The sequence below is a fragment of the Fringilla coelebs genome (assembly GCF_963513975.1).
Source record: "Fringilla coelebs genome assembly, chromosome: 16".
NCBI classification, from domain to species: domain Eukaryota; kingdom Metazoa; phylum Chordata; class Aves; order Passeriformes; family Fringillidae; genus Fringilla; species Fringilla coelebs.
This window is the reverse complement of record NC_140042.1, coordinates 14,788,972-14,805,275: the sequence shown is the minus strand read 5'-3', so window position 1 is coordinate 14,805,275 and position 16,304 is coordinate 14,788,972. Positions and strand designations below refer to the sequence as shown.

The following is a 16,304-nucleotide window of genomic DNA, read 5'->3' as shown; positions in this document are numbered from 1 at the left end:
CTACACTTTATTTCCACACCCAAGAAGATGCACTGGCAAGACACTCTGTGAACTGGACTAACAGAGATGCATTCCCTAAGCGCACACTCTCTCTCAGAGCCCTGTGCCCCCCTCCTCCATCACACCAGGAGCAGGCAGGGCCTGGCAGGTGCCACACTCACCTCGGGGCCAGCAGGGGCTGGGAAGCTGAGCCAGTCGAGGAGCTCACACTTGTCCTGGAGCCAGTCGGAGCCCCAGACGCTGACGCGGCGGTCGGAGCTGGCTGCCAGCCACAGCTCCCCTCCTTCCACCCCGAGCTCGTGGTACTGGGAGCAGAAACACAGCCCTGTCCTTCTGGGGGCACAGAGGCTTTCAAGGAGGGGGACAGTAAAGCGTGGGACAGGAACTCATGGGAACATGGGGCTTGTGTTTAGGGGATAAAGCCAGGATTAACCTCTGTTTGTGGCTGCTCCATCCCTGGAAGTGTCCAAAGCCAGGCTGGACAGGGCTTGGAGCAACCTGGTCTAGTGAGAGGGGACCCTGCCCCAGGGTTTCCAGGGGACTGGAAATGGTTGATTTTTAAGGTTCCTTCCAACCCAAATCCTGGTCTGAACAACCCAGTTCTCTTCCTTGGGACACCCTCTGGATCTGCACATCTCCTAGGGGAGTTATTTCCAATAGCATGTGTCCCCTAATGTCCTTCACCTCAAATCAAAGAAGATTTCCTCAGTCTCAGATTACCAGGAAACACAGCCTTGCAGTGTAGATGATCTTACAGCCTGAGAGCTTAGGGAAAACTATTCCCATCTCTGCTGTGCAAAGGGAAAAAACTCTCCATGAAGAGCAGGACAAAGGAGGTACTCAAACCATCCCACTGCTGCACAGCCAAGACTTCCCAGCTCCACAGAGGAATGGCACAGGCTGCCAAAGACCCTTTTTGGGGGGCACAGGGGCTGCAGGCTGACAGCCTGGGCTGCTCGTGAGAGGTGCTGCTCTCCAGGAACCTGTGGCACAGGTTCAGGTCACACCTGTGTGCAGGGTGTCAACAACTGCCACCAAAGGTTCCCCTGCAGGCACAGCCTCACTTGGGCTGCACCTGCAATACATGGAGATTTATTCCACTGAATATATCCCTGGAAAAACTTATCAGAAGTTGCTGGAGGGGATGGAGGAAGATTTCCAAAGAGGAAAAGCAAGGGACACCAAAGCAGACTTGCTGACCAGAGGTGTGCAGTGACAGATGGGGACTGGAGTCGCTCCTGAGGTCTCACCTGCTTCCTGGTGCACTGGAGAACGGTGATGGGGGAGCCTTTGTGGTCAGCCAGGACATGGATGGTCATTCCAGTGCGAGGGCTGCTGACAGCCACTATCCCATCCTTGCCCCCTGACAGGATCATTTCCCCTGGTGGCAGAGGAGAGGAAAGAATGGGGCACTTCTTGTAGGAGGAAAAAAGGTCAGAGGAGAAATGTCCAAGGCTATGAGATAGCAGTGTCCTGGGACACTGTGAAAGGCTGGGAACGTCCCAGTCAAGGGTATGACAGGACCCTGGGTATGATGGGATGTCTCAGTGACACCCACTGCACCTCCATACTGAAGAAGAGCCACAGTAGATCGTAAAACAAAGGTGTTTGTTGTACCCAAACCCCTTGGCTATCCCAGAGCCAATCCACCTCCTGTGTCCCACCCACCACGTGCCCCGCTGGCAGAGTCACAGAGCTCACTGAGACAAGTTCTGTGGCTCTCCCTGGCCCTGGGGTTTTGGGCAGGTGGCCAGGACACAGAGCAGCTGGAGGCCAGGGTAAACCCAGGCAGCACCAAGCCACGTTCCCCAAGGTTACATGTCCCCAGTGTCACCTCAGGCAGCCTCACCATCAGTGGAGTAGGTGACTGCTGTCAGTGCAGCAGCGTGGGGGTGCATTTTCAGCTCCATCTCTGTCCTGGAAACACTGAACACACGGACAGTGCCATCACTGTACCCTGCCACCACGTGCTGGCTCTCGCCGGGACGAGGCCACACCCCAACGGGACGAGGCTTCCAGGCCAGGCACTGGCAGCTCTGCAAGGAAAGTGGCAGAGACCTGGTGACACAGGGGACACTTCCCTGTGCCAAGGGGAAGGGACTGATGTGCCACAAACCCTTACCTGGTTGAGCACCTGGAACTGCACCACCAGCTCGGTGCTGCCCAGAGCCCAGATCCTCACGCTGCCGTCCTCCCCGCACGTGGCACAGTGACTCTCGTCAGGACTAAAGCACACCTCAGTCACCTGCTCCAGAGAAAAGGCAGACAGCAGGGATCTATGGGTGCCACAGCCCAGAGCACATCAGCTGCCCTGCCCCTTCATCCCCAAGATCGTGCTCATGGGACACACCAGATGAGAGGGAATGTAAAGGAAGGTGCAGAGCTTTGCTTTTGGGCTAACAGGACAAGAGGAAATGTCCTCAACTCGCACCAGGGAAGATTTAGATTGAATATTAGGAAGAATATCTTCACAGAAATGGTTGTGAAAGCACTGGCACAGGCTGCCCAGGGCAGGGGTGGAGTCACCACACCCAAGAGTGTTAAAAAATGTGTAGGTGTGGCACTTGGGGACATGGTTTAATGGTGCTGGGTTGGTGCTTGGACTTCATGATCTTAAAGGTCTTTTCCAATCTTATCAATCATGGCAAAGAGTAAACCCAGCCCCAAAGGCAGGACCAGGCACTGTGCACAGTAAACCTTCTCTCCCACCATTTGAACCTTTTTTTTCTGTAACAGAAAGAGACCCTGAAGTGACAGCAAAACTCAAAGCAGGCCCAGCCCCTCTGACCTTGTTCTTGTGGCCGCTGATGAGTCGGATGCTGGTGCTCTCCACCCAGTTGATGTACCACAGGGTCCCTGCCGTGGTGCCCACAATTCCCATTTCCAGGGAGTCATCAAAGGCTGCGCTCACAATGGTCCCATCCAGGGTGATCTCGTGCTCCAGCAGGACTGAGCCAGACCTGCAGGAAGGCAGGGTGGGAGAAGGGCTGGCTCAGATGTTGGAACAGCCACTCTGCCTGCTTTAAATCAACTTTCTAATGAGCCAGTTCAATGAGGGGCTCCTGTCCATGGAACAGTGACTGGGACAGCTGGGGTTGTTCATCCTGGGAGCCCTCAGAGCCCCTTCCAGTGCCTAAAGGGACTCCAGGAGAGCTGGAGAAGGACTTTGGACAAGAGCCTGGAGTGACAGGACAAGGGAGAGGGGCTTCCCACTGCCAGAGGGCAGGGTTGGATGGCATATAGGGAAGGAGTTCTTTCACTGAGGGTGGGAAAGCCCTGGCACAGGGTACCCAGAACAGCTATGGCTGTCCCTGGATCCCTGGAAGTGTCCAAGGTCAGGACAGGGCTTGGAGCAACCTGGGATAGTGAAAAGTGTCCCTGCCCATGGCAGGGAGGGTTGGAATGGGATGGTCTTGAAGGTTTCTTCTCACCCAAACCATTCCATGATTCTGTGATTTGTACTTCAAACATCTTTTTACAGGAAAGAAAAAAACAGGGCATGCAATGAGAGAAGAAACAAAGGCAATGTATCTTCCCTAATTCTCCTAAAGGAATTCCTACAAACCACAAACACAAACTTCAGGCACAATAAACACCCACTTCCACTATTAAAGAGGGGTTCAGCTACCTGTGGCAAAAATTCAGTCAAAAGATCCAGACAGAAAGAATCAGCAGTCACGGGATGGAGAGAAAAAGCTAAGGATGAGGAGCAGCAGGAGCAGCGTGGTTGCACGTGGTGTCTCTCTGCAAAAGGCACCTCTCAGACAGGTCCTGGGGGCTGCCAGGTGAGGGGCCAAGAGCTCCTACCTGGCACTGGGCCCTTTCAGCCTCAGCTCCTGCACGGTGGCCACGGACCACAGGCGGATGCGCTTGGTGTTGCTGCCGCTGAGCAGGCGCTGGTGCCGACACAGCAGCACACCTGGGGAGGAAGGGCACTGTCAGTGTGCAGGGCTCCCTGCTGGGTGTCCTGGGGGGTGAGATATGTGTGTATGCTATTTGCCAGCTGTCAGAGCTGGGGCAGTTCTCTGCTGTTCATTTATCTCTCCCACAGCCCATCCTCCCTCCAGCAGATCTCTGCTGTCCATGGCCAGGGAGTGTCCCTGCAGGGCTGATCAAATTCCACCATCCCATGGAGAGATGCTGTGCCCAGGGCAGGAGCCAAGCATTCCTACCTGGATACAATCTGCCCTGGAACAGCACAGCAGCCTTTGCCCCCTGCATTCCCAGAGGAGCAGCTTTCTCCTGCCCTGCATTCCCAGAGGGAGAGCAGGCCCATCTCCAGCAGCCCTGGAGCTGCAGAGGAAAACTCCCCCCTTGTGCAGGATCCTGCTGCAGCAGAGCCACAGCTGGCACTGCAGGAGGGCTGAGCCCCCATGGGATGGGACTGTGCCACCACCCTGGGATGGGACTGTGCCACCACCTGGGATGGGGCTGTGCCACCACCATGGGATGGGGCTGTGCCACCACCTGGGATGGGGCTGTGCCACCACCATGGGATGGGGCTGTGCCACCACCCTGGGATGGGGCTGTGCCACCACCTGGGATGGGACTGTGCCACCCCCATGGGATGGGACTGTGCCACCACCCTGGGATGGGGCTGTGCTACCACCCTGACACACAGGGGATCAGGGCATGCTCTGACTCTGGCTGGGCTTTGTTTTCTGTTTTGTTTTTGTACTATTGCATTTGTATTTTTTAATTTTTCCTAGTAAAGAACTGTTATTCCTATTCCCATATCTTTGCCTGACAGCCCCTTAATTTCAAAATAATGATAATTCAGAGGGAGGGGGGTTTACATTTTTCATTTCAAGGAAGGCTCTTGCCTTCCTTAACAGACACCTGTCTGTTCAAACCAAGGTATATGGGAATCAGACACTGAAGAGTTTGATTTGCAGCCTTGGGAGAAGCTTGGATTGATGTAAAAATACAATACACAGTTATTAAGTAGAAAAATCATGAATTTATGTTTCTATAGTTGTAAGAATATGCCTTAAGTAAGTGAGAAACTGTATGGGTAAGATGGTGAAGATTTACAGTGTAGCAATGTAATAGTATGGATTAGGCTGGGAGTTTAGAAGTTAGAAGCATATGTGTGCATGTGAGACAGAAGCCAATTCGACAAAATATCTGCAGGGCAGTAGAAGTAAGTAAAGGTGATAGGTTAGAAAAGCAAAATAAACCCTATGGCAACTGTCCATTGGGTTAGAAAGTTCTGTATTGTCTTGTAACAAAGAACTTGTCACTACTTTGTGCTATGGCTGATTGGCTGCTCCTCTACTATCTCATGGCCTCCGAGACTGATGCTTGTCTGAGCTATAAATCATTCTTAGCCCAACAATGGCCACATCCCCTTAATACAGGTGGTGACAATGATACCCTGTCATCATTCCAAGGGTGCTCCTGACAGCCTCTGGGACAGCAAAGTGGGAGAACTCTACAGCCCAGCACTGTTTTACAGACTAGAGGTCTGTAGGTGCTTTGGCACAGGCTGCCCAGAGCAGTGGAGGAGTCACCATCCCTGCCAGATTCAAACAGATTGAGGATATGGTGTTCAGGGACATGTTTTAATGCTGGCCTGGCGGTGCTGGGTTAGTGGTTGGACCTGATGATCTCAGAGATCTTTTCCAACCTTGATTCTATAAAGCCCCCAGGAAACCCAGGAGCCTGAGGAAACCCAGGTCACAGATCCATTGCCACCCCACACATCTCGCACCCAACACAGCAAACTGGTTTCCAGGCACAGCTGAAATGGGCAGTCTGTGAGCTCAGGGCTCCTTTCCCCCCACATTCCCCTTTCAGCCCTGGCACTGCACCCACCGATCTCGCCCTCATCAGCCTCCCACGTCATGAAGCAGGAATTGGTCTCTGTGTCCCACACACAGATCTGGCCTGAGTTGGTCCCACTGTAAAGGAGAGCCTCAGCACCATAACAGAGAGATGTCAGCTCCACCAGCCCCAGCACATCCGGGGCAGGGCCATGATGAACCTGCCAGAGCACAAAAACCAGCAGTGAACATGCTTAGATGCATCAGGAGAAAAAACATCCTCCTCCCCTCAATTCTTGCAGTTACTGCCTCAAATACAAAAGCTGTTTGTGCACAGTCAGTATCACCTCACCGAGAGAAATCATCAGCTCTCACAGAGCCCTCGCCAGGGACTTGGAAAATAAGTCAGAGATGCTGAAAATAAATCTTAAAAGGTAAAAGGAAGGTTTACCTTGAGTCTGACAGCAGCTTCCTGCTGCTCCAACACCCAGAATGTCACAGCTCCGCTCCCCACACAGGCAAGGTCTTGGTGAGAGAAAGGGCTAAAAGCCACATCGTGGACAGGCTCTGAGATATGAGTGGACAGCACGAGCTCATAGGTGTGGGTGCTCCACAGAGCCATGGTCTGGTCACTGTAGTCCCCTAAGGAGAAAGGGAAGGACAGCAGGAAGAATTCTGCTGCCTCAGGATGCTTGTGAGCATCCACACAGCACACACACATCAACTGTGCCACCCCTCACCCAGCTGCTGGGAGACAGCTGTCCCAAACACCATTCCAGGCATGGACACAACTCCTCCTGTGCTCAGCACAAGCTGCACAACATGACACAAGCTTGCCCAAGTTAAGGACAGACAGAACTGGCCCAGCACTTCTCACTGGAGATTGTAGCAAAGCTGTCCTGGCAGGGGAGTCATTTGGAGCAGCCAGGGCTGGGACTGAGCAGGCAGAGCAATATCAGAGCAGTGAAACTGCTCTTTCTCCATCCCTGGGGGCCTCTCCAGACCTTGAGGAATGCCCCACAGAAACTCTGCAGTGACACTGGGCACTCAGGGCTAACCCTGTCTTGACAAAGAAAGGGATGTCACCTTTGCCAAGGTGGGAGCTGTCACCTTTGCCAAGGTGAGGTGAGAGCTGACCTCCATGGAAGCCACCACAGCTGGGTGGGAGCAGAAGGCATTGGCCTCAGTGATGGCAAAATTCCCAAGCTTCCAGAGAGTTCAGGAGGACAGTGCTCTCCTGTTGCCTTTCCCAGGCTCCACAAGCTCTGTGGAGACTTTCAGCTTTTCCCTCCCCTGCAGCTCAGACCAGAGCTGAAGGAGGAGAGCTCCTCTCCCACACTGCTCCCTGTAGAGCACAAAGCTCCCTTTCTCTCCAGCAAAGCCTGCTTTTCTTTCCAAAGGCAGCCTCACCAGCCTGGAGGGAGTGTATTGCCTGCTCCACAGGTCCCCTCTCATGCAAAACAAGAGCTTCCTAATTGCATGTTGTCCTTTAAATGTCCCCTGCCTGAACAAAACAGACAGCTTGAGCATCCATCCTGTGCTGGCATGGCTGCCTGGCAGGAGGCTCACAGTTGGGAGCCTGGCTACTTCTGTCCAAGTCCATCTAGGCAGCAATAACAAGTCCAGAAGAAGGCTTTTCCCTCTGCACACTAAAAATAGTAACCACAAACCATTTACAGGGGGTCTAAGAAGCACCAGTGAGTCAGGAGAAGAAAGCTGTAACTGCTGCATTCCCTGCTGTCCCAAGGATGCCACAGAACAGCTCCCAACCCACGAGCCTGCTGCACATCTGGCAGGTGTTTGGTGCTCACAGCACCCTCCTGCCATGAGCTGTCTGCTCTGGGGTGCAGCCCTGCACCCACAGCTGCTGTGACAGGAGTGCTCACCTATGGTGACAAGGAATCTGTCATCCCAGGAGAATGCCATGGCTTGCACTTGTGTCTGGTGGTGGAACAGCTCTGCTGTGCAGGCCCCATCCTGGGTGCTCCAGATGCAAATCTGACAGTGGGAGTCTCCATCCTTCTGCCCTGAGGCAGAGGCAAGAACCTAACAGAACAATGTGTAAGTAATTAGAGAATGCTCGTTAGCCTTAATGGTTTTTTCAGTTATCCCACATTAAAGGGATGTGGCTGGCAAATGGAGAATTCAGTGAGAAACAACCATTCAGCTGATGGCAGGAGGAAAGGCAGCAGCACCCAGAGGAAGAGAACAGCTTTTACAGACTCACAGAATCACTGAGGTAGGGAAAGATGTCCAAGATCACTGAGTCCAACCTGTGACTGATCCCCACTTTGTCACCCAGCCCAGGGCATGGAGTGCCACATCCAGCTCCTCCTTGGACACCTCCAGGGATGGGATCTTGGCCACTCTTGGGCAGCCCCTTCCAATGCCTAGCCACCCTTTCCATGGAGAAATTCTTCCTGAACCTCCCCTGACACAGCTTGAGGCCATTCCCTCTCATCCTGTCCCTGCTGCCTGGGAGCAGAGCCTGACCCCTGCCAGCTGCCCCCTCCTGTCAGGGAGTTGTGGAGAGCCACAAGGTCCCCCCTGAACCTCCTTTTCTCCAGACTGAGCCCCTTTCCCAGCGTCTCCACATCAGACTTGTGCTCTAGCCCCTTCCCCAGGTCTGTTGCTTTCTCTGGACATTCTCCAGCCCACACTGAGCCAGCACAGCAGATAGCTGACTCCAAAACAACCTCCAGGCAGAAGGAGGAACAACAAATGGAATTTTAGGCTGTGGGACTGCAAAGTCAGCCCCTCCCACCTGGGCGTGGTGGCTGAGGGTGAGAGTGGAGATCTCCTCGGCGTGGCCCAGCCAGTGGCTCTGCGAGCCCGAGTGCAGGTCTTCAACCACGATGACGCAGCCACAGGAGTAGGCGAAGAAGCCTGGCAGGGGAGGGGGAGGAGAGGGGATGTTTTCATGGAAAGGCTGCACATACAGCCCCCACCACAACCCACGTGGAAAATTCTATGATTCATTAATACGTAAAAGCTGACTCTCTGATGCAGCTCAGCAGCATCAGGGGGGGAAATCTCACTTTTTCCCTAACCTGAGCAAAGCAGAGCTGCTGGCCACCATTCCAGCTGGAGAAAGGAGGCAGGACGGGCTTTGTGAGCTCCCCTCCTGCTCTGTTCACTCAACAACTGGAGCCTGAGTCTGTCCCACCAACTAAAGCTTGCCAGCAGCGAAGAGCTACTGGATTTTACCAACACAAAGAAGCTGTGTGTTCAAGCAAAGATCCTAATCCAATGGTCAGATCATATCCTCACTCAGTACACACCTCCAGAATCACAGAATAGAATCACACATGGGTTGGGTTGGAAGGGACCTAAAAGCCCATCCCCTTCCACCCCTTGCCATGGGCAGGGACAACTTCCACCATCCCAGGTGGCTCCAAGTCCTGTCCAACCTGGCATTGGGCAGTCCAGGGATCCAGGGGCAGTCACAGCTCCTCTGGCAACACATCCCACCACTCCAGAGCATTCCCAGTGTACCTGTATCTGGGTTCCACACCATATTCCCTCTGCCATTCCCATTGTAGCCGATCACTGCTTTCAGCTTCAGCACCTCACTGCCCACTGGAGGAGACAAGAAACTCTGCAAGAAAAACAGACACTGGCTTAAAATAATCTCTGGAAGAATGGTCTGGTCAGATGCATCAACACCCACACAGGAAAAAGTGAGTGTCCTCAAACACACATCCCACACAGATCCATGCCAACACTCACACAATTCCATAACGGAAGAGAAAAATAACATTCCATGACAAAAGAGGCACTGCCCCAGCACAGCCAGGCACTCATGCTTTCACATAAGGCACAAAACAGGCTGGCAGCAAATGCCCAGCCGAGGAGCAGCTGCTAATCCTGCTGGGAAAGAGTTCCACGGGTTTGGCTGACTTGGGATGCAGATATTTCAACAGGAAGAGAACTGGGAGAAAAACGCTGTCAGATGGAGGGACAGAGGAGAGGGTTGGGGGTGAAATCTGGATGTAGCTGTTCTCCCAGCACTAGCAGCAGAGCTTAGGGAAGGGCTGAGTTAAGTTTCTGTTTCATCCCTGCTGTGTTTGTTAACAGAGCAGGAGCTGTGCTGTGTCTCTCCTCACTACGCTCCATGGATTTGCCTTCCCCAGCCTGCTCTGCCAATGCAGCTGCTCGCAAATATGGGAGCACAATGAATCACTCCATTGCTCACTCGTCTTTCACTCTCAATAGCACATGCCATTTCCACTCCTTTTGAATAAAAATGTATGCAGATTTGGGCAACACAACAAGAGTTGAGCACAACTCACTTTTTACTAGTTTGGGAAGTGTTACATGTAGAGGAGAACAGGGAATTAACATTAGGATTTCTGTGCTGAACATCAGCCCAGGGGTATATTTCCCAAATTGCTTTCCAGCAGAGAACAAAATGGAAACAATTTGGAAAATCCACCTACCCCAGCCCCAAAATGCCTGTTCTCCACCTGGTAACCAGCACAACTCTCACCTGGGGGAGCACTGATGCCTTGAAGCGAGGAGTGAAATGCCGGTAGGAATCTGGGCGGATGCAACATTTGGGAGATCTGGTCCCCATCCTGAGCTCTGCCACACAAAGGAGAAAATGGTACCTCTGGGATGCTGCTCCTGGGAAGGGTTTGGGAGCAGGACCCAGGCTGTGGATTGCTTATATTCAGGTGCTGTGCACGTGTGAACACACACGAGACAAAAAGCAAACTGCAGCGCCACATGGGGCATATCCCAAGTGGGAAGGGACCCACAAGGATGGTGAGTCCAACCCCTGGCCCTGCACAGACACCCCAACAATCCCACCCTGCACCTCAGAGCATCCTCCAAGTGTTCCTGGAGCTCTGGCAGCCATGCCCATTCCCTGGGGAGCCTGTTCAATCAATGCCCAGCACTTTCTGGGGGAAGAACCTTCTCCTGATCTCCAGCCTGACCCTCCCTGACACAGCTCCAGCCATTCCCTGGATCAGCTCCTTTCCCACTTGTAGCAATGTATCTGAACAACTTAGACTACAGTGTGCACCAGCCATTTCACTTGTAAGTGTTCTTACCAGAATTTTCTCAAAGCTCTCTAAAATTCATCAAAGTTACTAAGACACAAACTGTACTACAATAAGAAAGAAGAAGCTAAAAAATCAAATTCCAAGACCACAAGAAAGAGATAACAATGACCAACTACACTATAACCAATCATATTCTGAAAAGTACATACAAAACACATAGACAAACAAAAACACCAATAAAAAATATGTAATCAGTAGAGTTAGAATATATAAATAAGTATTTAATGCAAACAATAAAGAGCTTCTACTTAACCATATTAATTAGTTATCCAGGAATCCTGAATTTCCCACACCACACTGCAAACAGCCTAAGGACACCCACACCTCTGGGATCTCTGTGAAACCACAAGCCCCACAGCTCCAGCACTGTAACCAGGAGCACTGGGGGCAGTTTTATCCTGAGGCTTTCCAACAAGTCCTGCTGGGGCTGAGCACTGGCAGCTGCCTGCTCCTGGCAGGTTGCCACACACCACTGCAGCTCCCAGGCTGTGCAGCTATTAATAGAGCCATTGGGAGCTTTAATTGCAGCTGGATTTAATGGGATGTGCCACTCAGAGATGATACTGGCTCCAGGCTGAAGGCAGGCTTCTGGTGTGCCCAGAAGCAGTAGATGGGAAAGAGCCAGAAAAACGAGCAGTTTTAGGGATCAATGTGAGCCTCCCTCAATACTCACTGCCCTTGGAAGGTCATGCCAAGGGAAAATTCCTAAGGAACACATTGCAGCCTTTCACCTCACAGCTTAGAGCACGTGTCTGGGTCTCTCTGCCCCATAATAATAATAATAACAATAACAACCTTTTTTTTTGTTTTGGGGAATAGACCAAGCTGCCATGCAGGCCTGCAGCTCTGTACAACCTGGCAATACCCCTGATTTACCGTTTGCTGCTTTTTCAGGAGACCTCGAGCTCTCCTGCCTCACTTTGGGCCTCACAACGGGCTCCTCATTCCCATCTGATTCCACCACAATGACTGAGGCATCCCTGTGCTCATTTGCCACCTTCCTGCTGCTGCCTGGCAGTCCTGCTTCCTCCTCCCTGTCCGACTCAGAGGAAATACCTGGGGAGAGAAATCAGCGGGAAGATGGAGCCATCCATGTCCTTCAGGACCACTTCACGTGTGCCTGAGCCCTGCTCAGCTGTTAGGGTGGAGGGCAAAGCAGACAATTCCTATTAGGAATGACCAACAAGGTGTTTAGCATAGTCAGAAAGGCTGTGCCAACACCTCAGTATGTGGAGGAGGGCAGAGGATAAAGGGGTGCTGAACCCCAGTTAAGCCCAGCTTAGGGGAAGGAACTGCAGACTGGTCTGCCGAAAGGGGTTACAGGTAGGGATGGCTCCAGGGATGCTGCTGAACTAGGCAAGTTTTTCCTAAAACAAGATTAATTTTTCTCTTTTCTGCAAGGAGTTTCTCTTACTTTGAAACCCCGCTGGGTGGACAGAGCTGATATCCAGACACGGTGGGGAGGACAGCAGTGGAAGAGGCGCTGCCTGCCGAGGGGTCTCAGAGCCATCCTTGGGCTTCTCACAGCTGCTGTCTGGGAAAGAAAAGGGCTTGGTGTCACTTCCTTCAGCCCATGCTCCTCTCATCCTTCTGCATGGTGACACCTCAGCTTTCCAGCTTCCATGGAAGCCACTTCTCTGTGTTTTAAGAAAGAGAGGGACAGAGAGAGAGGGGCAATGAGGGAGAAAGAAGACAGAGGAGATGGAGGCAGAGAAAGACAGAAGGCAAAAGCTGAAAATCCACCAGAAAGCCCAGAGTGGCTCTGCTCAGAACATCCCCACCTAGGCAGACTGAGAAGTGCTGTCAATTAATTTGAGATTGTCCCTCAAGGCTGATTAGCTGGTTTGCCCCCCTCTACATGATCCCCCTCAGGGAAGGAACCATCCCCCCAAATCCCTACCCTCTGGAAAAGCTGCCAGCACAACTCATGGGAAAGAGGCAAACTCACCTGAGCTCAGCACCAGAGTGGAGGCGGGGGAACGAGCCCTGGGAAGGTGAGGAGACTGGAGTCACACAGGGATGGGGCAAGGAGAGGGGACACAGACATGCACTGCCAGCACCTTTACCTGGCTGGGGATGACTTGACTGGAGGTGGAGCTAGGAAATCCCAGAGGAAGATGGCATCCCCAATGCTGATGACTTGCTCTTGGTTTGGGGTGAAGGCGACCTGGTGCACGGGCTCCGAGTGCCCGATGAACACCTGGGAAAGAGCACGCCTTGAATCCCCATCACCACCTGTCCTGTCAGGATGGGCTTACTCCACTCCCTGTCCTGCACAGCCAGGGTCTACAGGCCTCAGCAGAAGAGGATCTATCACACCTACAGTTCTCTCACCTGTGGGCTGATCAACCCAGGGCTGACCTCCAACACACTCACTCGGGGAAGAAAGCAAAAGCTGAGGAGTCCAGAGTCTTATCCTGCCTCTGAAGCCATGGGTGAACCCCTTTCCTCTCCATTTTCTCCCTCTGTCCCTAACACAGAGCTATCACCTACCTCTGTGCATTGCAGAGGTTCTCACTGGGGTGCTCTGGTAGCCCCAGCACTGTTACAGTGTGGGATCAGGGCTGCATTTCTCTGCTGGGCAAACTGGGACTGGGGACACTGGGCCAGGTCATTCAGAGCCCATTTGCTGCTCTCTTCTCTGGGGATTCAGCAGTGCAGCACCACCCCCTTCCCTCCCTGGGTGGGCAGTACCTGGAAGTTGATGCTGAAGCGCATCCGATAGTCCCACACTTTGATGACCTTGTCACCAGCAGTGAGCAGGTACTGGCCATCCTTGCTCAGTGCCAAGGAGGAACAGCTCAGCTTGTGCACAGGGGACACCTGAGGACAAGAAATGGCACCAGCAGCCTTAGCTGAGCTGGTTCATATCCTTATTTACACTTCAGCAAGAGAACAGTAGTGTGACAGTGTGGAAAACAAGGACAAGCTCAGGCTCACCCTGAACACGAGCACACTGGGACAGCTGCAGGCTCCTCACTTGTGTTTCTTTGAAGCCTGTGAGCTCCAGGAGGAGTTTTTCTCTCATTTAACCTCCCAGCAAGACAAGAAGAGCCCAGCCCCCACAGGAGACCTGGTGGGTGAATTTCAGCGTCCTACCTCTCGCACCAGCCGTCCGGTTTTTGCATCAAGCACAAGGATTTTATTGGAAGAAGTGGATACCAGGAGCTCTCCCTGAGGCACAGGACCAAAGCAGACCTTCACTGCAGAGTCCAAGATGGTGCTGTGCAGGTCCAGGATGCTGATGTCCACCCTCAGCAGCTGTGGAACAAAGAGCTACTGAACAACCACTGCAGGAGCCCCAGGATTGCTCCTGTGCCGCTAACACAAAGCTATGGAGCCCCCTGCACCCTTCCCTTCCCACTTAATGAGGGGCTGCAGGTCCAGGCAATGCCCAGAAGAGCAGGTCAAGAGAGAGGTGAGAGCTGACAGCCTCCACAGCACCTCCCAAATTATCTTCCTAGAGGAGAATGAAGGCAGAGAAGAAGAAACCTTGAATTTATTATTTCTGTCTCACAGAAGGGAAAGCAGGGAGCTCACTGTCAGCCCCACGCCCTGATCCACCTCCCTGGATGCTGTCTGTGGGGTTTCCAGGGGACAGCCCTGTCCCCAGGAGTGAGGGGACTCTGCTGGGTACCTCATCAAGTGAGCAGGCCTCCATCACTGTCACCACGTACTTGGAGGGCCCCACGAAGGCCAGCAGGCGACTGTCCCCACTGACCGCCAGAGTGTCCACGCCACTGCCAGCATCCCGGGCCACCACATTGCCTGGGGGACACAGCAACACAGTCAGGAGCAGCAAAGCCCACTCTGATGGTGCTGCTGAGCAGCAGCTGCAGCTTCTCCTGCAGCCTGAGAAAAAAGCAACTCGTACCGTAGGAGATGCTACAAATTTTATTTACACACCCAGAATGTGCAGTGAACCACTTCAAAAACAAGGCTGAGATGCACAGCTTTTTACCTGAGTGAACATGCAGTGTTTTCAAGGAGAGCAGAACAAAGTCAAAGGAATAAAATTGATTTTAGGGCTTATTTTTTAGTGTTTTTTACAAGAGGCTGTGATGAGGAGCTCTGTGAGATCTCAGCTGCAGCCTGGGTGTCTGAACCCCGAGCAGAATGAGGTCAGTGCTGAACACCACCACACTGATGTCAGTCCAGAGGGCAGAGAGACCCAGAGGTCTGAAAATCACACAAATTACAGCAATTCTCTGTATTTATTCCATGACCATAATTCCACTGTTCCGTCCCTGGAACGTGACCAGGCAGCAAACACAGTTTCAGAGCAGAGGCACCACATGAAGGTCCAGCTGCAGCACTGACACCAAACCTGGGTGATTTTGGATGAATTCCCTGATTCCTCCAACCCCTGTTTCTTATCCTGCACACCTCCTGGGGCAGGTTCCTCCTCTTTGTGCAATATTGCACTGTATAAAAATCAAGAGTTCCCTTTCCCTGCCCAAGCTTGTGCTGTCACAACTCATTTCCAAAGTGTACATTAAATGTGACACTAATTTCTCCAAACTGCCTTGCCCCTGCCCTGCCTCCAGCTCTCCACCAGCTCCATTCACCAGCACAGAGCAGCTCTGCTGCAGGCAGGATTAGGGCAACAATCCACTTCAAACAAATTAAATTGCACATGCACAGAATGGAAAGAGTCAGAGCTCGGGCATGGATAAATCTCTGTGACCCCAGCACATTAATGAAATCATCAGACCAGCAGGATGAGAGGGTTTGAACAGGTAGGGAAGGGCTGGCAGTCCCTGGGGTTTGCTCACACAGAAGGTACAAACAGAAATCACAGAATCACTGAGGCTGGGAAAGCCCTCTAAGATCCTCAAGTCCACTAAAACATGTCCCCAGGTGCCACATCCACATCTTTTAAATCCTTGCAGGGATGGTGGCTCCAGCTGTGCCAGTGCCTGACCACTCTTCCAATGAAGAAATTCTCCCATTATCAAATCTAAACTTCTCCTGGCACAATTTGAGGTCATTTCCCCTTGTCCTGTCCCTGTTCCCTGGGAGCAGAGTCCAACCCCCCCGGTTGTCCCCTCCTGTCAGGAGCTGTGCAGAACCACAAGGTTCCCCCTGAGCCTCCTTTTCTCCAGGCTGAGCCCCTCCCCAGCTCTGTTCCCCTCTCTGGACAAGCTCCAGCCCCTCAGTGTCTGTCTTGTGAGAGGCCCAGAAGTGCCCCCAGGACTGGAGGTGCCTCAGCAATGCCCAGAGCAGGGGAAAATTACAAAGCTCAGAAGGTTCATTGGGAAATATCACTCCAAGCAGGCTGAGCTTGGGCTGGCTCCAGTGAAGAAAGGCAATCCCAACCCCAGAGTCTTACCCAGGACTCTCAGAACCTGGATTTTCTCTGCCACAAGTCTGTACAGAGCCAGAGTTCCCTGCAAGCAGGAGCTGAACATCAAATTGCCATCTGGAGAGAAGGTCAGCCCGGTGACCGCGGTGCGGTGCTGCCTGAAAG

At 52.7% G+C, this 16,304-nt stretch overlaps 1 protein-coding gene across 2 annotated transcripts in view; it reads right to left on the bottom strand.

Moving 5' to 3' along the window:
* The window catches only part of WDR90 (WD repeat domain 90), a 33,773-nt gene that overhangs the window by 2,477 nt on the left and 14,992 nt on the right, over nt 1–16,304 (bottom strand). The window contains exons 19-38 of one of the 2 annotated variants that reach the window (XM_084216381.1): nt 16,167–16,297; nt 14,472–14,602; nt 13,934–14,095; nt 13,529–13,657; nt 12,901–13,034; nt 12,783–12,820; nt 12,249–12,368; nt 11,711–11,890; nt 10,255–10,349; nt 9,261–9,363; nt 8,530–8,651; nt 7,652–7,811; nt 6,217–6,407; nt 5,818–5,986; nt 3,808–3,919; nt 2,789–2,960; nt 2,123–2,245; nt 1,850–2,036; nt 1,251–1,381; nt 162–305 (exon numbers count right to left, since the gene is read on the bottom strand). In XM_084216381.1, the coding sequence (XP_084072507.1) occupies nt 162–305; nt 1,251–1,381; nt 1,850–2,036; nt 2,123–2,245; nt 2,789–2,960; nt 3,808–3,919; nt 5,818–5,986; nt 6,217–6,407; nt 7,652–7,811; nt 8,530–8,651; nt 9,261–9,363; nt 10,255–10,349; nt 11,711–11,890; nt 12,249–12,368; nt 12,783–12,820; nt 12,901–13,034; nt 13,529–13,657; nt 13,934–14,095; nt 14,472–14,602; nt 16,167–16,297 (2,734 nt within the window). Of the gene's footprint in view, nt 1–161; nt 306–1,250; nt 1,382–1,849; nt 2,037–2,122; nt 2,246–2,788; nt 2,961–3,628; nt 3,745–3,807; nt 3,920–5,817; nt 5,987–6,216; nt 6,408–7,651; nt 7,812–8,529; nt 8,652–9,260; nt 9,364–10,254; nt 10,350–11,710; nt 11,891–12,248; nt 12,369–12,782; nt 12,821–12,900; nt 13,035–13,528; nt 13,658–13,933; nt 14,096–14,471; nt 14,603–16,166; nt 16,298–16,304 lie in introns of those variants that run through there. The other variant, XM_084216382.1, reaches the window with a different exon arrangement.